Source organism: Colossoma macropomum, unplaced genomic scaffold, assembly GCF_904425465.1.
Source record: "Colossoma macropomum unplaced genomic scaffold, Colossoma_macropomum, whole genome shotgun sequence".
Taxonomy (NCBI): domain Eukaryota; kingdom Metazoa; phylum Chordata; class Actinopteri; order Characiformes; family Serrasalmidae; genus Colossoma; species Colossoma macropomum.
The window spans coordinates 2,868,604-2,895,076 of record NW_023496051.1 but is presented as its reverse complement, the minus strand read 5'-3'; the positions used below and the strand labels follow the sequence as shown (position 1 = coordinate 2,895,076).

The 26,473-nt window shown below is 42.4% G+C and overlaps 1 protein-coding gene across 1 annotated transcript; it reads left to right on the top strand.

Annotated features, from left to right (window-relative positions):
• The first annotated feature begins 1,021 nt into the window (after nt 1-1,021).
• Nucleotides 1,022-26,419, top strand: slx4 (SLX4 structure-specific endonuclease subunit homolog (S. cerevisiae)). Its single transcript, XM_036565070.1, has 14 exons — nt 1,022-2,073; nt 3,473-3,653; nt 6,047-6,295; nt 7,677-7,921; nt 10,878-11,173; nt 13,856-14,099; nt 14,625-14,707; nt 15,005-15,151; nt 16,202-16,371; nt 17,090-19,416; nt 20,950-21,546; nt 23,286-23,385; nt 25,066-25,359; nt 26,038-26,419. Exons 1-14 carry the CDS (start codon nt 1,647-1,649, stop codon nt 26,417-26,419), a joined length of 5,742 nt encoding a protein of 1,913 aa, XP_036420963.1. The 5' UTR covers nt 1,022-1,646.
• Nucleotides 26,420-26,473: the final 54 nt, after the last annotated feature.

Below are 26,473 nucleotides of genomic sequence, written 5' to 3'. Positions count from 1 at the left end.
TGGATGGTCCCTCTCCTCTTGAGTCCGCTGGACACAGCATCTGTGGTTTCCAAAAAGAATTTCAAATTTTGATTCATCTGATGTCAGAACAGTTTTCCATTTTGCCTCAGTCCATTTTAAATGAGCTTTGGCTCAGAGAAGATGGCGGCGTTTCTGGATTGTGTTGACATATGACTTCTTCTTTGCATGATAGAGTTTTAGCTTGCATTTGTGAATTGCACGGCGAACTGTTCACAGACAGTGATTTCTGGAAGTGTTTCTGAGCCCATGCCGTGATTTCCAGTACAGAATCAGGCCTGTTTTTAATGCAGTGCCACCTGAGGGCATGAAGATCACGAGCATCCAATATTGACCATCGGCTTTGTCCCTTGCATACAGGGATTTCTCCAGATTCTCTGAATCTTTTGATGATGTTATGTACTGTAGATGGTGGGATATCCAAGGTTTTCACAATTTTACAGTGAGGAACATTTTTCTGAAATTGTTTCACAATTTAGACACAGTTTTCACAGATTGGTGAACCTCTGCCTCTCTAAAATGATCTTTTATAGCCAGTCATGTGAGTTAGTTGCAAATTGCTCCTCTTGCTGTTTTTTATTAGTACCACTTACTGCTCCAGCCTTTTGTTGCCCCTGTCCCAACTTTTTTGAGATGCGTTGCTGCCATCAAGTTCTAAATGAGTTAATGTTTTTCATGAAATGGTATATTTCAACATCTGAAATGTGTTCTATGTTCTATTGTGAATAAAATATGGGTCTATGAGATTTACAAATCATTGCATTCTGTTTTTATTTACATTTATTTACATTTTACACAGCAGTGGATTTTACCATCATCAACATCACATATAAAGACTCAGAGGACACGTGTGGGTTCACTGGTGGTTTTGGATAGTAAAACAAATGGCTGTATTTGTGTTGTAGACATTTTGGTTCCCATCACCACCACTATAAAGCAACCTGAGTCTCTACAACGAACCATTTCAGGACCAAAACACTCTGAACGACTTTGTTCACATCTCGACCACTGAATTCATAACATCATAACTGCAGATTCGGAGCAAAAAAAAACAACAAAAAACAACAACAAAAGAATAAAAATGTGAATCAGGAAAAAGTACACAGCTGCGCACATGTACTACAAATCCCACAAGCCATCGCGACGCCGCTAGTGCGCAAATACGTCACAGCACGTAGAAGAGGCGGTTGAGGGGAGGAATTTTGAACGTCGGCTAGCCGGCTAGCTCAACTACACCGCTTTATACGTTAATGAAACGTTTTTAGAGAAAAAAGAACAAATATTTCAGTGTAATTCTGTTAATTCGCGTTGTTGTTCGTCGGTAATGCCTTAAGTGTAAACAAATATGAACGTTTAGCGAGGGCTAATGCGGTAAGCTAGCAGCGCGGCTGCATTGTTGATCAGAGTCCTGCCTGTCAGTTTGGCTGCTGCTTGACAGCTAGACGGATGTGGGTTTTAAACGGGCTGTGAAACAAAAACAGCTTCGTGAAGCTGAAAGGTTTACGCAGCATTTACACCCTGAAGGGCTCGGGCTGGTGACCATGCTGACCTGACCTGACCTGACCCAGCTGGAGTCCTTTTAGTGGGCTGCTGTTGTTGTTTTGAGATGCTGCCGTGCTGTCCGTGCCATGGACGACTCGGACCAGGACTTCTCGGATCTCTGCTCCCGGCTCCTCAAGAGGGTCAAACGGAAAGACTCGGGGGATGAGAAGAAAAGCACGGCAGTGAAAGATGAAGAAGGATCGGGCTCCTCTCAGAGCAAAGCGCCAGCCAAGCGGAGAAAGAAGAACGGGCAGCTCCGGATCGAGGCGGCGGCGGTAACGGGTAGGGGGCAGCTCCGGATCGAGGCGGCCTTCACGGGTAGGAGCCAGCCTGGCTGCCCCGCCTCATCCCCTGGAGCCTCATCCCCTGGAGCCTCATCCCCTCTGAGCGTGAAGGAGAAGGTGCTGCGGAGGATGGAGCGCTTCAGGAGGGCGAGTCCTCCTCGGCTCCTGCATGTGGAGAAAGGAGAAACCCAAGGCAGCCGATGTGACCCAGCACCACTTCCCTCACAAGGTGATGAAGACATAAAAAGGTCATAACTTCCTAATGCTGCTTGTTTATTCTATAGGGGTGTAACGATACACCTGTTTAGGGTCGGTTCGATTTTTAATTCTGATGTCAAGTTGGGCTGGGCAATGACGATATTTTATCCTTATCGTGATAAATAATGTCACAGGATGCTTTTCTGAGCATATCATGGGTGGTACTACATGTGTTCTTACAGAGAGAGCAAAATTAGGCCTATTTAATATGATTTAGTGCAGTGCAGTTGGTAAAACATTGAATAAAAATCATTGTAGTTTGTGTTATATCATTATTATGTTATTATTATTATTATATTTTTATATGTGCCACTACAGGTTCTGTTTTATCTGATCCAACTTATTAAATCTCAGAAAAGCTAGATATCATGAAAATGTCTTGTAAGTATTGTGATTATTTTTGATATACAGCATGTAAACAAAATGAGCCTGTATAAAACCGTAATCTAATGCAACAGTCCAGTCTAACTGTGTAACTGTAAACAATGCAGACACCTGAACGATCATAGGATGTCTCAATTTCCAAGCCCCCCCAGTGTAGACATTAAATATATTTACATTGAATAAAAGCTTTAGAAATACCCAAGTTGCTATTTCAATTGTTGAAAAACCACATGTTTGATTTAATTGATCGATGCATTGATTGGCTGTGTCGAGTTGATCATTGACTGTGAGTGAGGGGCATTTCTATACACCTTTTATTTTTCTGATATAGTATCCACTTTTGAAATATGAAGCATTATACACAACATAGTTTCGCTGACTGAGCAGAACATCAGTGTGAAATCAGTGTTTCTCATTTCTGAGTGGCGGTTTCTAAAAATAGAGCAAGAGATCAATATTTTACCATTACTACACCATAGAAATACCACTGGAATAGGCCTTAAGCTATTGTACTACCCAGCAAGTATCTATATGTGTGGTTCATACTGACCAGAACATCTCAGGAAACTAAATTACAGACTTAAGAACAGGAGAGTTTAATCTAGAGCAGGGGTGCCCACACTTTTTTTCTCTTTGGGCGGTGGGGGGGCGATATTTGTGCTTGATTAAGGGCCGCAAAGACAAAACGGTATAAATAAAAAGGTAGGTAGACTTTTTAAAGATGCATTTAATTTTATTTGCTTGTATTTTGCTATTAAAATACCTCAAATTTACACATTTAAAAGGAAAATAAGAATTTAATAAGTTATATATAGTGTGAGTTGGTGGGTTAAGGATAACTTGGCAGGCCAAATCAAATATCCTCACTGGCCTGCTTTATTCTCAGGGCCACACTTTGGGCAGCCCTGCTCCTTTCTTCCAAGCAACCAAAGAGAATTCTAAAGCTGAAGATGTTGTGATTTCTTTTTGAATTCCGTCTATTTCAGAGCCTGTGGAAGAACCTGAAAGCGATGAGACTCTTGCTTTGAGGCTCCAGCAGCAGCTGGACAGAGAGGCTGAGACTCAGGCTGTGGTGGACTTGGAAGATGGAGGCCTGTTCTTTTGCCAGCTCTGCCACAAAGACCTGTCAGCCATGAGCCCGCAGCTACGGACCCAGCACATCAACAGGTGCAACAGCCAGCTGTCACTAACAACACAAACCTACCTATATCTAGCTATTGCTAACAGATAAGGTACCACAGCCAGGTACTGTTAACAACAGTGACACACTGTAACTGATATCTAACCTGACTAGGTCTGACAATCAACACTGTATATCAACACATGTAGCCACCAGGTGTCGGTCACTGACAGACTTAACCATGGCTGCTTTCACATTACAGGGTTAGTTGCACAGTACTGTGTGTGATACATACTGGCCACTTCATTAAGCCCACCTCCTTGTTTCTACACTCATTGTCCATTTTATCAGCTCAGTTTACCATATAGGAGCACCTTGTAGTTCTACAATTACAGACTGTGGTCCATCTGTTTCTCTGCATACTTCGTTACCCTGTTCTTCAATGGTCAGGACCCCCACAGGACCACCACAGAGCAGGTGGATCATTCTCAGCACTGCAGTAACACTGATGTGGTGGTGGTGTGTTAGTGTGTGTTGCGCTGGTCTGAGTGAATCAGACATAGTAGTGCTGCTGGAGTTTTTAAACACCTCAGTGTCACTGCTGGACTGAGAACCAAATATATCCAGTCCTGTGACCACTGATGAAGGACTAGAGGATGACCAACACAAACTGTGCAGCAGCAGATGAGCTATCGTCTCTGACTTTACATCTACAAGGTGGACTGACAAGGTAGGAGTGTCTAATAGAGTGGACAGTGAGTGGACACAGTGTTTAAAAACTCCAGCAACACTGCTGTGTCTGATCCACTCAGACCAGCACAACACACACTAACACACCACCACGTCAGTGTTACTGCAGTGCTGAGAATGATCCACCACCCAAATAGTACCTGCTCTGTGAGGGTCCATGGGGGTGCTGACCACTGAAGAACAGGGTAAAAGGGGGCTAACAAAGTATGCAGAGAAACAGATGGACTACAGTCTGTAACTGTAGAACTACAAAGTGCACCTATATAGTAAGTGGAGCTGATAAAATGGACAAAAGCTTTTTTTTTATTTCTCTTTATTTAAAGAATGAATTAATAAAGACATTTGCAGACTTTCAATGCATTTTCAAATTAGGGGAAAAAGTGGAGTCCTGCATGAATATGTGATGCGACTGTCAGACCAGAGTCCTTTTTTTTCCTTTCACCACACTTCACTGCTCATGCACACATAACTGTTGCCTTTCTTTGTCACCATATCCTGTTGGTAGCGGCTACCCTAAAGTAATGCGTGCTCACTGACAGATACGGGTCACTAATAAACACAAATGTGAACATTCAAAGCAGAAAGAATGTACTCAAGCAAAAAATCTCAGTTGATTTGCTGAAAAGAGTCTACAAGGTTTGGTATGCTGAGACCTGTTCTCACACTGGACTGGACCCACCAAAACATATGAAGTGAAACTGAAATGTCTGTTGTGGGTCATTCTACAGACACGTCCACTTATCTATCTCTCCATAGGAGTCACTGGTGTTACTGATCCTCATTGGTGTTACACATAATAAAGGAACACCAGAGACATTTTTAATGAACAAATGCATTTTACAAAATAACTGCTACAGAGCATCAAACCACATGTTGTCAATCATGGATTATCCACTAAAATATGTAATTTAATCCATTTGTGTTCTATTTTTTCACAATTACCTCAGAATAAAGTCGGTCACACCAGTGACTTCAGCTAAAAGCTTCATATGAAATCATGAGCTAAATGAGAAAATCTCTGATAACTGAAAGACACAGTGGACTCACCATGTGCTTTTCTTCACAGATCCTCAGAAAACAGGTAAAAGGAAGTCGAGTGATGTCATCAGTGTGATTTTTATTTCAAAATAAGAGATTTTTTGTTAACACCAGTGACACGACTCCTGGTGACAAGAGCTTTCATTATATATTTTATAATATATGTTTGGCATTTGTTTTCTTTATGTCATTTAATTGATATTTCATAGTCATGTATAGATTATTGTAGTTAAAATAGCAGAAAAACATGTTTTTTTTCTTAAAAATATGGCCTCAGCCTTTACGCATGACTGGGGACGAGCTCTTCTGTGGTGTAGATAATTGATTTAAACACCAATATTGCTAAATTGATGATTCAAGAAGGTGAAATTGTTAAAATAACATTGTTTTATTTTAAAATATAAATATATTGTAACCCTAACATGTTGTGTTTTCTAAGTGTAATATATCTGTAAACGCTAGGGACACACAAATGGACGTTTCTATAGAAAGACCCTCATATGATTTGTGCGAACACTGGCCATTCTGAAATGTTCCTGAGACTCTGGTCACAGGCAGTCATTCAGTACGATAAAATACATTTCAAATCATGCGGCCTTAATCATAACTATGCAACCCTAGTTTACACTCTTCCTCATCTGCTTGGCTTCAGGTGTCTGGATGAGAGCGAGAAGAACGCCTCTGCTCCTCCTGCTCCTCCTCCTCCTCCTCCTCCTCCTCCTCCTTCCCGCCCTCGGGTGCCCGAGTGCCCTCTCTGTGGACGTAGCTTTAAGTCTGAAAAGAGCCGTTCGACCCACTTAAAGCGCTGCTCTACCGCCATGGGCGTGTCCCCAGCCGAGCTGCTGCAGGCCCTTCAGAGGCAGGCGGCCCAAAGTTTGAGTGATGCCGCTGCTGACCAACCGTGAGTAGCTCAGTCTAGAACAGAAGCCTTCAGAGCTCTTTGAATCTGCTTTTGGTCCTGGACTGGGTTGCACTGATTTTGCCTAAGTTTATACGTCTGTTTGTGCGTAAAGTATTTGATAAGTACTTAATTAACACTAGTTAATTTAAAACTGTCCTTTTACTAAATTTGGTTGCTCAATAGATTTATCATTACGATGTCTAAATGACAAATAACTGTCCACTGTCATGGAAACACAATTTTTCGGCATGTTAAACGCCTATGGAAAAAAATAAGTATTCATAGTATTCCGATGACATCATGCAGTTGCGCTGCCAACATTTTAGTAGGCAGCTGCACGTTCATTGGGCAGTGCAGTGGTGGTTTGTAATGAGTCAGAGCCAATCTAGCAAAGACAGTAACACATTCTTCTCTTGAATATGCAGTTTATATCTAATTTTGAAAGCATATTCACCAATATATTTAAGTATATTGCTTTGATTTTGTTTGATTTGCTGCTGTAGTGAAAAGAAATGAAAGCTGAAATCAGTACTGCTGTGTCTGATCCACTCGTACCAGCACAACACACATTAACACACCACCACCACGTCAGTGTTACTGCAGTGCTGAGAATGATCCACCACCCAAATAGTACCTGCTCTGTGAGGGTCCATGGGGGACCTGACCACTGAAGAACAGGGTAAAAGGGGGCTAACAAAGTATGCAGAGAAACAGATGGCCTACAGTCTGTAATTGTAGAACTACAAACTGACCTCACTGGCCACCTACTGTTATGCCTACCATAGATCCAGGACTTGAAAATGGATTCAAGGTCTGGATTTGAAGACATCTGGTCTAATGTAAGCATTTTAAAATAAATGCCACAGCATCATCCAGCTGGACCCTCACCTCTTTTTGTACAAACATAGCTTCATGCATTTGATCCCTGACCTCCTTCACTGGTTACTGATACGCGAATATGGAGATGTGTCACTTCGTGGCATTCTGAATATTTAATTCGGTTGATGTTGACATATCAATAATGTTATATTGCACTTGTTTAAGCCTGTAGTTTCCAACAGCTCTGCATTAAGTATTTTGGTGTTTTCTTCACTCTAGCACACTCAGTTTAACTCAAGAATGGTTTGCTAAAGAGCCCGGTTTCCCAAAAGCATCCTACTGTTGAAATCACCTTAATTGGTAGAGTGTTCAGTGTGATGCTTGCTCTGCTGTTGTAAGTTTAAAATGGTTTACAGGGGATGTTCTCTAGTGTAGCTAAGAAGTAATGGAAGCTTAGACCACACCACTTTGAGTTGGTTTGTTATATAATCTCAAGTAGACTTGCTTATGCTGAAAAATATATGTTTTGCCAAACTATTTTAAAATGACTCTCTGCCCCCAGGCATCAGTCAGTGGACAGTAGGGGGACAAATGCATCAGAGTCCAGCATGCCGGTTAAGAAGAAAGCCAGAAGAAAAGGCCCATGCATGGATGAGGACACCATGGTGGCTTTGGCCCTGTCTCGTTCTCTGCTGGAGCAGGAGAAGGAGCGAAAGAGAGAGTTGGAGGAGGAGAGGCAGATACAGGCACAACTGTTGAACCCCCCTGAAGCTACAGCTCCTGTACTACAGTGGAAGCCTGGAGGAGGTAATGTCAAAATGTTGGCATATGCCAGGTGATTAATTAAAACAATTGGCAGGCATGTGGCAAGTGGTAGCCAAAAAAATCACTCTGTTTCTGATCGCTGAGGGAAAAGTCCAACAGAAAGAAACCGAGGAGTGGAAGAGTCTTTCATGTGAAATAACCAACACTGTTCTTTATTTGATTGACCCTAAAAAATAAATAAAGAAGACAATCTATATAAGTAACATTTTATTTACAAGACTATGCAGGTATGTCACTTCCGTACAAATTTTAATAACACTAAAATGATTTAGATACAGGTTTATTCATGTTTTAGACCGTTGCTACCATCGTATTCTTTATGCATGAGTAATGTGTTTTTATTTGGAAATGCTGTATCTGTCCAAGAAGCAAATGTCAGGTAGTTTGCATTAACCGTCTTTCTGTCAACTAGTCTCTGGGGGCCAGATGTGGTCTCATAACAAGAACACATCTGGGGGCAACCTGTTAAACGTTTGATGCTGGATTGCAGCTGCAAACAAGGGTGCACACCCTCTAAAATCTGCCCCCAGATTCCTCTAGTTTGTGCTCTTCTAGGTTCTCGAGTCTAGATGCTTAATTAGAATTTTCTGGGGTCTAACAACTGGCTCGATGCCTGTCGAGCAATGTTGATGAGCGCATCATCGCCCCCTGCGTTAAGCTCCGCCTTCACAAGGCTCTGGATTGGTTTAGAAATTTTACAGTCAGTGTGTTCTCACCTTAATAAGCCTACGTTCCCACCTAAATTTAGCCCAGAATTTTTCATGGTTATCCTCAGACGTTTTCAGTATAAGATCTGTCAACGTACTGCTATCTAGACATACAGGGTGATTCGAAAAAGATTCATCCAAATTCAAAGCGCCGTGTTTTTACAGCCGTGAGGCACCTAGGAAGCAATCACATACCAATTGTAAGAGGGGGTCATAGAGTTTCTGACTGTCAGTGGAAGATGGCTCCCTTCAGTCTGCGAGGAGATGAGACCCCTGAGCAGAAAGCGTTCTGCGTTCTCCACTTCAATAAGAGTGAATCCATCATAACTGTGCACAGTGATTTTAGTGGGCAGTGAAGCTCCAACAGCTCAGAGCGTTCATCGTTGGTTTCACAACACTGGATGATCTCCGAAATCTCACTGAAAGAGCCGTGAGTGCAGCAACACCCGACATGCTCAATCCAGTATGGGATGAATTTGACTATGGTGTTGATGTTGTCCTACAGCTGGAGGAGGTTCATACTGAGCACTTATAAAATTACATATTAAACCTTATGCTCATTTAAACCATTTACACTTCACTGCATTGTTCTGGAATGATTTACAAGTGAAATAAATCATTTTGAAATCAGATGAATCTTTTTGAATCACACTGTACATTAAAAAAATAACAGAGCATCTAACATGCAGCTACAACATGCTGCCATTTAGTGTACATCACAGTTTATATCTGCCATCTTTGTTAGTGACGCAAAGAGCGATATGTGGTGTATGAGGCGATATGAGGCTTTTGGTGTAAGTAGGTCACAGTACAGCCTATCAGATGCTCTTATTTAGAAGTGTGAAAACTGAAAACCGCAGGCTCTGGCAGGGGGGAAAAACAGTAAATCGATTTTATGATTCATTGTGCCTCATAAATTATGACTGACTGGCAAAACTTAGACTGGTTGGTTGTGTGATTATATAGTCTGCCTGCCAGTAGCACACTACAAAACCACAATCACTGGCAGAAGGGGTTAAACCAGGGCTGCCCAAAGTTGGCCCCAGAGGACGTTTGAGTTGGCCCACCAGAAAGTTACCCCCCTCGCCCAGTGTGAGAACATACTTTTATACTGTAATTCCTAGTTAATGTAATTTATTAAATTCTTATTTACTTTTAAAATTTGATTTTTAAAATGTTATATTAACCCTTGTGTGGTGTTGATGTGTTTGTTACCCAGTGGTCTGGTGGACCCATGGCATTGTTTATTTTAAATCAATGCAGCCACAACAATTTATATAAAAATACCAGATGTTTAAAATATCACACATGGCCAGCGTAGAGTTCTCCTTTAGCAGCTGTAGCCAGTCAGCAGCCTGTCCATGTTGTCCACCCTCACACACACACACACACACACTAACAGCAGGTGGATCATTCTCAGCACTGCAGTAACACTGACATGGTGGTGGTGTGTTAGTGTGTGTTGCGCTGGTACGAGTGGATCAGACACAGCAGTGCTGCTGGAGTTTTTAAACACTGTGTCCACTTACTGTCCACTCTATTAGACACTCCTACCTTGTTAGTCCATCTTGTAGATGTAAAGTCAGAGACGATAGCTCATCTGCTGCTGCACAGTTTGTGTTGGTCATCCTCTAGTCTTTCATCAGTGGTCACAGGACGCTGCCCACAGGACGCTGTTGGCTGGATATTTTTGGCTGGTGGACTATTCTCAGTCCAGCAGTGACACTGAGGTGTTTAAAAACTCCAGCAGCACTGCTGTGTCTGATCCACTGAGACCAGCGCAACACACACTAACACACCACCACCACGTCAGTGTTACTGCAGTGCTGAGAATGATCCACCACCCAAATAGTACCTGCTCTGTGAGGGTCCATGGGGGTCCTGACCACTGAAGAACAGGGTAAAAGGGGGCTAACAAAGTATACAGAGAAACAGATGGACTACAGTCTGTAACTGTAGAGCTACAAAGTGCACCTATATAGTAAGTGGAGCTGATAAAATGGACAATGAGCGTAGAAACAAGGAGGTGGTCAGAATGTTATGCCTGATCGGTGTGTGTCAGTTAATTGCCAACAACACAAAGCTTCAGTGAGACGACAGCTCATCCTGGTCCTAGAGAGCCACTGCATGTAATTCAGTTTAGGCTTGTTTTAGGCATCTGTGTCTTGTAAACTGTGCTTGTGTTCATATGAACTGCCAGTTAGTGTGCTTAACTCGGTGTTCTCTCTCAGCTAAAGGTCGGGGCAGGCGGAGAAAAGGTGTGCCTGCTGCCCCACCTCCCCTCCTCCTGGTGCAGGACCCCCAAACAGCGCTGAATCGAATCCAGCAGCGCGTCTCCTCCCTGCTCCTCTGCCCTAGACCCCCAACTCCCCCGACTCCAAAACTGCTCCCCTCTGAACTCCCCATGTGGACACACAGCGCCCCTCTCTGGCTGAAGAGTGCACTGCCTGGAGGAGGACCAGACTCAGTCTCTGAGTTTTACACGCCAGAGCTTGGAGAGTTTATACAGCCGTGGGTCAGAGCAGAGGTGAGAAACTCGTTTGTATAAAAACATTCATTCATTCACAAATCCATGCACCTTAAACGTAACATGCATTATATCAATGCAGTCTAATAAATCAGTATTGGAACTGATCATGGCTTATTACAATGGATAGGTATTGGCCATATTGAATGAATGAATGAATGAATGAACGAATGAACTAACCTTTTTTTTAGCCAACTGTGTCTGAACACATCGGAATTAGACCTCCGCATTTAACCCATCACCACGTACACACTAGTGAACACACACGCTAGGGGGCAGTGAGCACACTTGCCCGGAGCGGTGGGCAGCCCTATCCACGGCGCCCGGGGAGCAGTTGAGGGTTAGGTGCCTTGTTTCAAGGGCACAAGGCTGGTTCCCTAACCTTCAGCCCACGACTGCCCCCCATTGAGCCTGGTCCTTTGTGTAGGATCGTTTAACTCAGTAGTGCTTAATTTCCGCCACTGTTGTGAAGCACATGGAGTTAAACCACATTATCAGGAGTTAACAAGTGGTTTAAATGTCTGTAGTGTGTTTTAAAGTGGTAAATGGAAACGGCCCTACAGCCAACTCTGTTGTTATGCGACACAGACTGCCCGAGACAAGCTTTTTACCCTTTTAGCTAGAGAAAAGGAGAAAAACTAGATAGCCGGGTATCCACTTTGCTTTTGCTTAGCCTTTAGCTGGTTGTCTTCATCTCATCAGTCACTTCTGTCATTCGCATAATCCATTCTCTCATTTGTACTGAGGCTTTAAAGGGGCCCTATTATGGAAAACTGACTAACATAGAGTTTGTCATAATTGTTTACCGTTCATTCCCCAGTCCACACAGTTCATATATTAAGCTGCTTGTTTTGAATGAATTGTTTTTTTGATGTCACAAAAGTCAGCACATTTACATAAATCTGCCTATTCAGTCTACAGCAGTTCAGCCTTCCTTGTTCACTGCTGAAGTTATAAGAAGTGTTACAGCCCTGACTGTGTTTTGAATGAGGCACAGTACAGGACAGCCAGGACAGCACACTAACAAAAACAGGCTGTTTAATTCTGAGCAGTAAAGAAAATAAAGCCTGAAAAATGTAAGATACGGGCCCTTTAAAACCATGGTTATACAGTTGCAGTAGGAGATTCACTTGCCTAGCAGTAACGTTAACTGTCTAGCTTCTTTCTTCAATTTCTAGCTAGTAAAAAAAAACAGCCCACCCAGAATTTTCCTCCCATCTTCAAGAAACACCAAGAAGGGGGTTTTCCAGGTCTTTAAAGCAGAAAATCTCGTTCAAGAGATTGTGAGATCCTACAGCATCACTGTTGGAGTACAGTGCACAATAGTTATATTCTTCTTTTTGGACAGAGCGAACGCTTAAATTAGTCACTTTTCATCAGTTATAGTTAATACTGGTTGTAATGCATAATGCGACGTGCACCGTGCACATAGAAATGAATTGATTTTACTGTGTGCACTGTTGGCCTGTATTAACTACACAAATACAGAATCACATCAAACTTGGTGTTTCTGGAATCCTGGCACCTAAAAAAGACCATATACTATGTTATAATAATGAGAAAGTCTCTCATAATAACGATGTAGTGTCTCATAGTAATGAGATTTTCTCATGACTTAAGATCTCATAATAATGACTTACCATCTCATAATGAATTTTCTCAATTACGAGATGCTAAGTCATTATTATGAAATACAGAGTCATAAGTGTGAAATAGTAAGTCATAACTGAGATCTTAAATTATGACTGTTGGAAAGTTATGAGATACAGAGTCATAATTATGAGATAGCAAGTCATCATCTTGACATAGGAAGCCATAATTATGAGATACTAAGTCAAGATTGTGAGATACTAAGTGATAATTAACCCTCTATTGCATGAATTATTATTTAAACATGATAATGTTTTGATGTGTTTTTGTTATTTAAATTGCTTAAATAATGAAAATATTTGGAAAATAATATATATATTTTTACATATATTTTTAAAAACAATTGTAGTTGGTAAAGTTGGGGGTAGTTGGTAAATTGTTGCCATATGGCAACAATATGCAATCATGGAAAGCACCATAAAATCTAAAAAAAAAAGGAGCAAGAAATATAAAATGCTTTTATTGAAAACAAGACTAAACAAATCCAACTTAGTGAACTGTACGACCCAATATTTACAAATATTTAAAAAATAATAAAATTTCAGTTGGTATTTGGAATGTATGGTGATAACAACATTATAATAAGATTTCTTGAACATTTGATGTCAAAATATTTGTCCTTTCAAAGTAAAAGACCCTTTTACCACAATTAAATAGCAAAACACAGATTTTTTATTTTTATTTTACAGCAAGTCATAATTGAGGTACTGAGTAGTTATGATGTGACAGCTAGTCATAATTATGAGATTGCCTCATGAATATTATATGGCAAGGTATAATTATGAGACACTACATTGTAATTTCACATTATTATGACTCACTTAAATAGCTAAATTTTATCCCTCGGTGGCGTTTCTGTAGTATCAGCATAGGTTCAATATTTAATTACTTGGGAATTTGATTGGCACATCCATTCTTGGCTATAAGTGTAAATAAAACTAATGTTGCTAAAAGTGAATGAAAAGTAGTGGGGACCAGGTAGCATTCCCAAATTTGTATTCCTTTAACCACTTATTTATCATCTCCCCACAGAAAAAGCCGCCTCTTTCCTCAGAAGTCACGCCAGGAAAGCAGCATCCGGCATCAGCTTCAGAAACCGCTGCAGTTCCGGAGCAGTCCAGCTGTGCTCCGGTCTCCCTGGACCCGAGGCAAGCGGATCATGCTGCTACTCCGGCTTGCCTCACCCCAGCCATGAGCACTCCAGGCTCTCAGGCCCTACAGGATTTAGTGGAGCTAGCGGAGGAGGGCATGACTCTCACCCAGTACAGACACACAGGTTAGACTCTTTAGCTCTGAGGCAGATCATAGAGCCGGGGATTTGTGCATACGTAGAGTTTTAAGAATAAACGAGTTTGCAAAGTGCAGTATTTGGTTTGATTGTTTTAGTACAGAGTTTATTTAATCGTGTCTATGAAAAACCCATCTAGGATCAGCTCCGTTCATCCACACAGCAGTGTTCGTAAGCATATCGCTGTTGTCGGAAGAAAACCTCGTGTCTCCAAAATGACAGCTTTACAGGAGAAGGAAAAAACCTACTTTACTTTTAATGTAAGTCAATGGAACCAGACTTTTTTCCATGTCATTTTGGGCCGTTTCTTTTGGTCCATTCATCATGAAATTTACACACAATGGAAAGAGCAACAGGTGTTTTCAAACTATGTCAAAAACTGAAAAACGTCAAAAATGGAGATACGACGTTTTCTTCCGACAGCAGCGATATGTAAGGCATAAACTGATCCTAGATCGGTCACATCTATTGTGACACCATGATATTGTTGCTAAAATTTCTTCTGCTCTTCAGATAAAGAGGCTGCTGTGGCTGAGCTTCCTCTGAGCGGCTTTGTCCCTGAAACAACAAAGGCCGTAAAGCCCCATACAAGCTCGGTAACGCTTTGTCTTCATTACTTTTTGCTAGATCTTTTAAAAGCTTGTAAGAGCTAAAATATGTGTGAATTGGTAAATCAATAGGTCTGCTGTAAGAATGAACTGTCTGAATAAAAGCCATTTTTAGCCATTAGGATGCCGTCAAGTCGCTGTTACATTTTCATCCTGTATACCATGAAAAATGTGGTGTAATGTTAACCTAATAGATTAGGAAAAAAGAGCAGTCCCTCAGCAACCCTGAATACAGCCAGCTGTGCAGAAATGACTTGGAATGTGTTTTATTTTTGTTTGTTGCAGGTTACTGTGTCCAAGCTGTGTTCTGATCTGGCCAGCATGGTTAACAACCCTCAGCTCAGTGATGTACAGCTGCAGGTGGACAGTGGAGACGTCTACTTTGCTCACTCATTCATGCTCTACACACGCTGCCCTCTGCTGGCTAGCATGGTAAATGCACCTATGGTTCTGCCCTGCATATCCTCGATGTGCAGAAAAAACAAGTATCTCTTTTTTTACATGATGAAGGAGCCAATAGAAATAATCCAAAAAGACTTTGCATAACATTTAGTTTATAATTAATTTTAACCATCTTTATATGAACTTCTTGACTTCTCTGTAAAGTTGCTGTGGTGTTTTTTTGTTGTTGTTGTTTTTTTATTTTATTTTAATGGTGGCAGCACATTATTGTAAGGGCAATATTTTTTCCTTGTTTTCATGTCTTTGTATGTGTCAGCTCTGCATGCCAGACTCATCGGCACAGCTTAGGGGACAATATCAGTCTTAATTCTATGAGCTAGCAAGCATTTTCTTAGTTGAATTTCCAAAAATAAATGAGAACATGTTGGCTATCTGTCCAAAGCTGGAGAAAAGTTGTTCAAATTGCACTGCGCGTCAAAGTTTAGCACATGCTTTAGTATAAATTTGCTTAAAATCCTTGAGGTAACCTAAAAGTTTTTAGTTAGGTCATTTTTTATAATGATGGTTATAAAGACATGGTTTCCTCTGTTGTCCAGCACAGCTTACTGCTGTTCAGACAGAGCCAGATACCTGTTCAGGGTTGCTAGATTGGCCAGCACCCCCAGTTTTTTTATTTTAATGCAACTTAGCATTATTAATACAAATAAATAATATTAATAACAATTATTATTTATCAGCAGTGTTTTTCAATATCTTACCGTATTTCAGTCAGGTTACATTAACAAGATAAACAGTAATTTTGCAGTAACAATAATAATACTATACTATAGTATTCAGTACCTTATAGTATTATTACTATAATAGTAAGACTATAAGGTATAATACTATTAAGTATCTTATAGTATTGTTACTATAATAGTAAGACTATAAGGTGAAACATCTTCAACTTTTCTTATTCTGATACAATATTCAAATGAAAAGAATCAATTGGTGCAGTCCTACTGTAGAGTCTACTGTTGGGTTTATTGTGGATGTATTTTCTTAACAGTTGCTCTTCTTTGTGTCTGTGTATGTACACAGGTCCATAATGCAGGTTTTGGGGTGCAGGAAGATGGCATGCCTGCAGCTCAGAGGGTACTGTTGGGTGATGTGCCGGGAGAGGCGGTGTACGCCCTGTTGCAGTACCTGTACACTGCCCTTTGCCCAATCACACGCACCCTCCTGCCCAACATACTCCAGCTAGCCACAAGGTAAGTGTAACATCAGTGACAGAACTGCTACAGCTGCCTTACACTTACAGATGTGTGATGGTCATATCCTTATTTGCTCTGAGAGAATGACTGTTGTAAAAATACTTTAGATACATCAGTGATTCCAACAAAGGGCCACTATGGGTTCAAGTTTTTGTTACAACCAGTGAGCAACAAACCTAATTCACTCAGACATTTAAAAAAAACTTAAATGGCCAGCGATGGGTCCATACCTGTAATATTTGCTCCTGTAACTCAGCTAGTTTGCTTTGTTTTCCATATAGTTACTGAATAGTAAGCCTTACGATTTAATAAGGGATTTTATGGGGTTAAAGGTTTGGGTGGTGGCAGGCATTGCTTGTGTAGGTGAAGTGTGTTCAGTCAGGCAAGTTTCTCTTTGGTAGGAACAAAAATCTTAGGGTTCTTATGGTTCTTCATTAAATCTCAAATGTCTACTCAATTTAAATTGATCATTTTGGCACAATCCAGAATTATTACACTAAATATGCAAATACAACTGGAGGAACTATATATACAACAATGGTATACACAAGGCAAAAGACAACACATCAGGCTTGGTTTTTAAATAGCCTGGGAATTTTATTTTTGGGGGGAAAATAAGTATTTATACCGTATTAAATGTTATTACAATCACAATGTTCCCATCCTATTAACAGCCTTTCATGAAAAATATTTTAATTTGTGATCTTTACACTAGGTTTGAGCTGTCTGAGCTGCAGCAGCAGTGTGAGCAGTACAGTGGGGATCCAGAAGACTCAGATGAAGAGGGATGTTCAGCACAGGAGCCTAATCCTGGGCCCCAGGAGAGCCTGGCTGAGACGCAGTTCCTGGAACTCCTGCGCTCCATGTGGCAGCATGAGGAAAGCGACGGTGAGGACTTCGGAAGGGCAGGAGGAGCCAAAGGAGGGGTGGATGAGGAGGAGGAAGGAGGAGGGAGTGGTGATGGAGAGATGAAAGAAGATAGAGTCGATGAGGAAGAGCTGGATGAGATTTATGAGTTTGCAGCTACACAGAGGAAGATGGAGACGACTAGATCCCCTAATGTAAGCGATGAGGAGGAAGAGGAGGGTGAAGAAGAAGTAAACGAGAGCCCCGGAGCGGGAAAGAGCGACACAGAAAAGCAGAACGTTGAAGCAGGACAAAGGCAAGAGACACATGGAGCCTTTTTTAAGGAGGCCAACACCAGTCGCCATAGTTACAGGCTTGGAGAGGATAAGGATGCAGCTGCCATGGTAACCAGTGCCATGAACATGCACCACGCCCAGGGTTCCCAAGCAGATGTTTGTTTAGACTCTAAGTCTAACACACATGGAGACCTAAACAGAAGTCCCAATGTCAGCCTGGACAGGAGCTATAACCATTTGTTCTCTGAGACGTGGGGAGAATATGTGGAGGCGTCTCAAACTCCAGCAGTAATGTCTCAACTCCAGCAAGCTCAGCAGAAGAGCATGTCCACCCCACGCCGAAAGTCCTTGGTCAGTGAAGTGATTGACCTGTCCATCAGCCCTCCTCCGGGCTCAGAAGTGGCAGGGGTGTCATCCCTCCCAGTGGCCGGCGTGTCTCCGGGTGAAGGAGCAGTCTTCAAACGGTCTTCAAACGCGGTTCTTCCTCCTTCCCCTTCAACATTAAACAGCATTCAGCCTCAGCTCTCATCTCCAGTACCCTTGGGTCCATCAGGCAGGTCCAAACACTCATCTCCAGGGCTCAGTAAAACAAGGCCTGGACTTTCCTTTCCATTAGCTAGTAGCACAAAGCCTGAGCATCTATCTAGACCTCGTCCAGTAGCCTTTTCCAACCGCTTATCTGCAACGTCCAGTAAAAACAAGCCTGAACTGTCTCCTTTAATAGCCAGTAGCATCAAGCCTGAGCTTTCATCTCCAGTGGCGATCTGTAACCAACCTGAGCTCATCGTCCTCTCTGACTCCAGCGATGACATGGATTCCCACCCCCATCTTGACAAGGTTTCCACTCCATCCCCATCTCCATCTCCTCCAAGATTCAGTCAGAACTATACTCAGATTAAAGCTAAAGAAGGCATGGAAGTTGGACTCCCTTCAAAAAAATCAGATGAAAGGGGATGTTCCAAAACAGACCAATCAAAGGGTGCCCTGAATGGCCCAGACCATCAAAGCATGTTGGACGGCTCTGCTGAGGTTTCTTGGCTTATCCCGGCCACTCCAGAAGTTTCCACACGCTCCAGCTCCACGCAGACCCGCAGCAGCATGCGGCGCACTCAGCTCTTTCCCAAATCTTGTTCATTGTCCTCCTCTTCTGTCCCTGACAGCTCTGAAGCAGACACACACTCTGGTTCCCTTAGAGAAAGACCAGCTTGTTCAAGACCGTGTCCAGATCAGTGCTCCTCTAGAGACGGTTCTACCAGTGACGTTCTTGAGCATTCCCCAGTTTTTCAGAAGCCAACATCCCGCTCCAAACTCCAGACTGATGCTTCACAGTTTGCAAAACAAACTCACCGCTCACCCCTTCCTGTCTCCATGCCCTCCAGCAGCACTCCCGTGCACTCTACCCCCTGCCCAAAGCCTCCAGAGCCACTGGGATCGCCCCTGCTGAAAGAGTGCAGGCTTAGACCGCAGAGTACGGCATCATGGGAGGAAGATGATGACTTTGCGACGGGAACTTCACCTTCTGTCTCTCAGCGAGTGGCTCCTGCGAGGACGCCATCTCGGCTGAAAGTAACAGGTGACAAAGACAAAAGTGTAATATCGCCAGTGTGTTTGAAAAAACATATTAGACCGCAGAGTACGGCATCATGGGAGGAAGATGATGACTTTGAGACGGGAACTTCTCCTTCTGTCTCTCAGCGAGTGGCTCCTGCGAAGACGCCATCTCAGCTGAAAGTAACAGGTGACAAAGACAAAAGTGTAATATCGCCAGTGTGTTTGAAAAAACATATTAGACCGCAGAGTACGGCATCATGGGAGGAAGATGATGACTTTGAGACGGGAACTTCTCCTGTCTCTCAGCGAGTGGCTCCTGCGAAGACGGCATCTCAGCTGAAAGTAACAGGTGACAAAAGTGTAATGTCGCCAGTGTGTTTGAAAAAACATATTAGACGTTTTAAGGCCCAATCCCATTTCTTCTTTTTTTTTTACCCCTATCCCTTGTTTTCAAGTGTCACCCTAATCCCTTGGAACTGAGTTACAAGGGGTAGTGATTAAAATCTTGCCCTGTGAAATGAGGCCCCTTAAATAAAAAAAAACAAAACACATTGCTTCATTAACAGCTACTAGCGCTGCTCTGTAGGCAACCCTGCCAGTCTGCAGTGACAGCAGAAGAGGGTAAAGTTCAGCTCCTCACTGCTGGGCTTTAGTTACATTTAGGGCATCATATGCCTTCAAAGAGGGGGGGCAATTATTTATTATCACCCACCCCTAATTCTTCAGTGATATGAAGCTGAAGTCAGATATTCACCAGCTTCTTGTTTGAATTTTCCAGTTCCACCTTAAATGGCGCAGCAGTTATATTCTGGTGCTTCAGATGTCAGAACTGCTGGACTATTTAAGGTGGAACGGGAAAGTTAACTAGCTAACTTAGTTAGTTAGCTAGCGATTTTTTAGTGCTTGTTATGAAGAAAAGGACCATAATACACTGAAGTGACATTAAACTAAGATAATACAGTGATCATTGAAATTTTTTCACAAAGAAATTTTGTGGATTTCTTTGGTCTCTTGTACACTCCGTTTGGATTATTTCTATGAAAAACCTCAGTTTGGAGGGCCATGTAGCCCTAACACTTCGCCCTACCCCTCTATCTCAGCAAAAATTGGGACACCCTACCCCTAGACGTGAACACGCAAAGCAGAGGGCTAAGGGCTAAGTGGTAGGGGTGAGGGGTGAAATGGGATTGGGCCTAAATAACTAAATATAAAGGTTAATGCTGTGTACTAGTGGATCAAGAAAGGCTTGATTTTAGTCGAGGTAGTCTTGTGCACTGTTCAAGCTGGATTAGTTTTACTATCAGTGGAGAAATTGTTATGTAATGTGTTGGTGTTTGACTGATAAATTTCTGTGTAATTTCCCTTAATTTCTACAGAGAGCCCAGCTTGAAAAGTTAGTGCCGTGCCACAGGATACAATCAGTAACAATAACAACATGCCATACTGCTCTGTCTGTTAGCAGGTTTTATTTTTCTATTAGCTTTTTTGCTATCAGATAAAAACTACACACACTGCAGATTCATACTGGATTAAAATCACTCCACAATTATTACCGTCAGACTGTAAAACTACACACACTGCAGATTCATACTGGATTAAAATCACTCCACGATTATTACTGTCAGACTGTATAAACTATGCAGATTTATACATTTATAGATTTATTTCAGATTTGTACTCGTTATTAATCACTTAAATTATAGGCCTCTCCAGGTTAAACAAATCCATGGATGTGGCCGACAATGGAATGTTGGCCTGATGTTTGCACTGTCCCTCCTGCTTTCATATGTTAAGGGCTTATAGATACCTTACAGTGAATAAACATGGTCAGGCCTAGAATCAGTGGTGGGCTTATGATTGTCCTTTCTTTTCACTTTTGCAGGGCTTGGCTCCATACATCTCAGTCAGTCTGAGAAGTTGCCGCCCCAACACAGAAATTCAGAATCCAGGGAAGAGGCATCCCTGAGTCCGCCCGGGGAACCTGAGCATGCCGAGACCGAGAGAGATATCACTGGTGAGACAGGAAAGAGAGACGAGGAAGAGAAGGGAACAGTGGAGGAGGAAAACAGGAGCGTGAATGAAGTAGAGATGGCTGGGGAGGCCAGTTTCTATGCCTTCGATGAGCCACCCATCGCGTTTGATGACTCATGGGGTCTTGGTGGAGGAGGGGTGGGGGACCAGGGGCCCTGCCTCAGTCTGAGGCTGGAGAGCAGTGGAGATCCAGACAGCACCTTAGAACACAGGGGGCAGAGGGAGACGGCCACGCCACACTCTCGCTCTCCTTCCGGTCAGGAAACTCATGCCACATCACGTATTTCTGTAGCTGCAGTCAACCACAGCTTGCCAGATCCTGCAGCGTGGGACAGCTGGAGGGAAGATGATGATGATGATGAAGACGAAGACGGACATGCTCTTCCTCTCTCTGAGCGAGTTGGTGCAGTGGCTCCTCCAAAGAGAGTGGCTCAGCTTAAAACCCCAGGTAAGACATAATTATTTAGGTTTGTTTAGGTAGGACTGTGCAGTACATGGTTTGTTCGTTATTATCACAATATCGGCCTTTACAATACTGATACTGCACTATGCGTCTCACACATTACTAGATTTTGTACTTGACCAGTCACACATGATATAGCTATGTTTCTGTGGATGGTTTAGGGCAGGAGGTCTCAACCTTTTCCACCCCGAGGCCCACCTGTGAATAACTACAAAGCATAGCGGCCCACAGGAAAACTAAAACCAACTTTTTAAATACAACTTTATTTTTCTTTTCTTAAATGCTGACACTGAAAACCTAAAGATTAGATCTTGAAAAAGATCAGACTGGCCATTCTGGTTGTCAGTAGGTTTGCAAAATTTGCAGGTATGTTAAAAAACATGAAACGTTAAATAACCAACTTGGTTGTAGTGATGACAAAAAGGGGTAAAAATGGAAAAAAAGATAGAAATGCACAAGGTAGATGTGATTTTGGTAGCTGTAGTCCATCACATTTTCACTCAGAATGCTCCACCGGCTTCCCAAAAGAGTAACCGTTTGGTCCTGATGTCTCTAGTTTTGAGGGTATTTGTGATTCATTTGAAATAAACCTCACTCCACTCACCGGGCTTTTGGTTTAGCATCGTCACAATTAACAATAATGATAAATCTTACTTGATACCGGCTTCTTCATTGGTTGATCGGTTTGAGTTTAACCACTCAGGTCGCTGATGCTCGACCAAAAGGCGCTCCATGATCCATGAGCTGAAATCAAACTCCTCTCTCTCTGTTATTTTATGGCTCGTCGTTGTTTTTAACGGCAGCTTGTGCTCAGTGTCTAAAGAGTCAGACGTTAAAACAGTCGTTATGCTGACTGTTTGGCGCCGATGTGCTGCTACAGGAGAAGGAAAGCCAGGTCTGCTGATGAATTCCCTCATTTGACCACAGAGCACGTTTCCTTTAGCAGTGAACTGAACAGGGTTCGGTTGAAGTGGACCGAGACCCGCGGGTTACTGCCGGACTGGTTCAGCTGTTTGTTGAGGACTCTAATACGGGTGGAGTGTTAACACGTGTTAAAACGGAGCGAACTAAAGAAAAAGGTGTGATAAGTGCTCACCAAACAAAGCGCCCTGAGAAACTTCTCCATCTCTGGCTCGCTGTCTGCATCGCGAGCTCACGGCTGCGCTGTCTCAGACCGATGACGTTTAATTAGCCACTAACGCTTTTATTAGTACATCCTTATTAATATTCATATATAGGTGAAAACGTTTAATTCTTAGATTTTTAATTATTAAGTTCATATTTCCACTTATGTTTTTACAACTTACAGTGACGTTACCGGCCCCAATTACTGCATCCCCCTAAGTTCAGGCCCGCGGACTACTAGAGGGTGCTTCACGGCCCACTGGTGGTCCGCGGCCCACAGGTTAAGAAACCCTGTATTTGGGCATTAATACATTCACACAATACAAAAACAGTTGATTGTTTTGCTCAAAAATAACATAAGCCTATGGTAAAGTACATCAAGGATTCATATATGTTGCATAATTTTTATAAAGTATTTTTATAAATATTATTTAAAGTTAATGCTGGCCAGTGAATAAGGCAAGTCTTTATCTTAACCTGGACTTAAATACTACTCTGGTCTCTAGCTTTGGGTTTGGCCTGCAATTTTACATTGATTTCAGTGCTGCAGCTGACACGCTGCTTATGTATGCATTTGTAATATAAATCTATTCTTTTAGTGGCTCGCAAGAAGAACAATCAAGTCCCACTGGTGCCAATCACTCCAATGCCTGGCTTCTCAGATATGGACACGCCTGAGCTCAAGAAAAGACTGGACAGGTGAGGCTCTGACCCACTGTAATCAGTATTAGAGTGAATTGGATTGACAGAGAATTAGTGTCAAAATTCAGAGCCATGACACAGATTTATTTAATTCTAATAATTATGCTTTGCCCCATGAGCAATGACCTCAGGAAGATTCATGACTGGGAAGAGATCAAATATAATAAAAAACTGTCCCAACAAAGGTTCTTATATTTTAATTAAACCCATAATGCAAACCCAGTGCCAAAAAAATTTGGGACAGTATGTAAAATGCTAATAAGAGTAGAAAGCAGTGATTGGTAAATTCAGTTTGACCTGTATTACATTTATTTTACGTTTTACCATATAAACTTCATTGTTTTTTGTAAATATACACTAATTCCAAATTTAATACCTGCAACGCTTTCCAAAAATTGGATCAGGAGCATTTTTTCTACTCACCATTCCTTTTAACAGCACTTAATAAAGTAGGGACTGAAGACACGAACTGATAAAGTTTCGAAAGTGGAATTTTTTGCCATTCTTTTGTTATACAAGTCTTCAGCTATGCAACCGTACGGTCCTTCATGGTCATATTTTGTAGTCCATCTGTTTCTCTGCATACTTTGTTAGCCCCCTTTTACCCTGTTCTTCAGTGGTCAGGACCCCCATGGACCCTCACAGAGCAGGTACTATTTGGGTGGTGGATCATTCTCAGCACTGCAGTAACACTGACGTGGTGGTGGTGTGTTGTGCTGGTACGAGTGGATCAGACACAGCAGTGCTGCTGGAGTTTTTAAACACTGTGTCCACTCACTGTCCACTCTATTAGACACTCCTACCTCATTGGTCCACCTTGTAGATGTAAACTCAGAGATGATAGCTCATCTGCTGCTGCACAGTTTGTGTTGGTCATCCTCTAGTCCTTCATCAGTGGTCACAGGACGCTGCCCACAGGACGCTGCCCACAGGACGCTGTTGGTTGGATATTTTTGGTTGGTGGACTATTCTCAGTCCAGCAGTGACACTGAGGTGTTTAAAAACTCCAGCAGCACTGCTGTGTCTGATCCACTCAGATCAGCACAACACACACTATCACACCACCACCACGTCAGTGTTACTGCAGTGCTGAGAATGATCCACCACCCAAATAGTACCTGCTCTGTGAGGGTCCATGGGGGTCCTGACCACTGAAGAACAGGGTAAAAGGGGGCTAACAAAGTATCAGAGAAACAGATGGACTACAGTCTGTAACTGTAGAACTACAAAGGGCACCTATATAGTAAGTGCAGCTGATAAAATGGACAATGAGCGTAGAAACAAGGAGGTGGTCATAATGTTATGCCTGATCAGTGTATATCCACACTTGATTGCATCTCCTGTTTAAGATGACCATTTCACTACATTCATAGTCTTAAATTGCTCCTGTCCCAACTTCTTTGGAACTTGTTGCATCAATTTCAGAATGTATATTTACAAAAACAATGAAGTTGATAAAATAAGATAAAACATTGTCTTTGAACTGTTTTTGTTCAAATACAGGTCAGAGTAGATTTATAAATCACACTGCTTTCTGTCTTTATTTGCTTACCATCCCAACAGGTGTGAAAACAATTAGAGTCAGGATATTCTGAAGAAGTAATGCCTAGAATTTGTGGGTCTAAAATGTAGGATTGTGATGATTTATTTCCTTTTTCAATATTTACATCCTTCCAGGTTTGGGGTCCGCCCCCTCCCCAAGAAACAAATGGTCTTGAAGCTGAAGGAGATCCACCAGTACACCCACCAGCTGATGACCTCTGAGTCTGAGGAGGAAACTTCTCCAGTGAGCCGTCCCAGAGCGGGGCGTCCGCCAATGGCATCAACTCTCCAGCCTGCACTGCTTTCCTTTAAACAGCCCACAGCACCACCTCCTGTCTCTCCTAGGAAACTGCAGTTTGGCAGTGAGGATCATGATGTCCTACCTACATCTCAGGATTCCAACACATCCTCCACAGCTGAGTCAGAAAGGTACAACACCTGCACACATATTTACATGTGTTTAGACTCACTAATACTAGGCACATCTCTCTAATACTGTCAGAACGCTACTGGGAATAGGTGCTTTTATGCATGTTTGTGTGTTTATTCCTTTATTAGTGCGTTTATTGTTATATAAGGGTTTCCACATTCTTTTTCCTAGCATGTTTGTAGCTTTGTTTACAGTTTGCAATCATTTTTCGCATTCATTTTTGTGCTTTATGTTCAGTAACAACTTTAGTTTTCTGTATTTAAACTAGACATATTTCACAATATCAGGTATTTTGAGAACAACAAGAAGTAAGAAATCACATGAACAGTAAGAAAATGAGAATAATACATATACTGTAATACTTTATTTACAGTGTTTTTTTTTGTCTAGTTGTTAGCTTGAGATTTGAAATAGGAGTCATTCCGCTTTATTCTTAATGCTCCATTCATCATTCTGGACTTTAGCATTTCTCATGTGCCAAATTGTTTATTTTATTTGTTTATTTTTTAAAAAACATTCATTACACATGTTTAAATGGTGATTCCGATATATTTGAAACAGCATTTCCTATCAGTATTTCTCATATAATGCAGGTGGCACATATCTGTGAGTTTACTGCCTTCAGTCACGTTATAGTCCATGTAAAACAGTGCCTAAGTGTAACCTCTGGTCTCCAGGTCAAACCCTGAGCTGTGCGACTCCGACGACGACGGCTCGGACAGCGAGGGAATCACAGCGTCTCAGGCAGCCGTGCGCGAGAAGGACAAACTCCTGGCCGTGCGCTCCTTCATCCAGTCGGACCCAGTTCTGTACGGCCATGTGCTGCAGTACCAGCCGCTCTCCCTTTCTGAGCTGAAGGCCAGGCTGAGAACAGCAGGCATCAGGCTGGGCACTGCCAAGCTGCTGGACTTCCTGGACTCCCAGTGCATCACCTTCACCACTGCCAAGCCAGGCCACCCAGCCCCCTCACGCAGGAAGGCCCGTACCCGGGCCCCTGCTGCAGGGCCAGGGCGTGCAGGTGGCCGGGGGAAGAGGAGGATGGCTAAGCCAGCTGACTGAGCTGCGTGAGGAGGCCTACAGGAATGTTCTCTGAGAAGGACTTCAGAAAAGCCG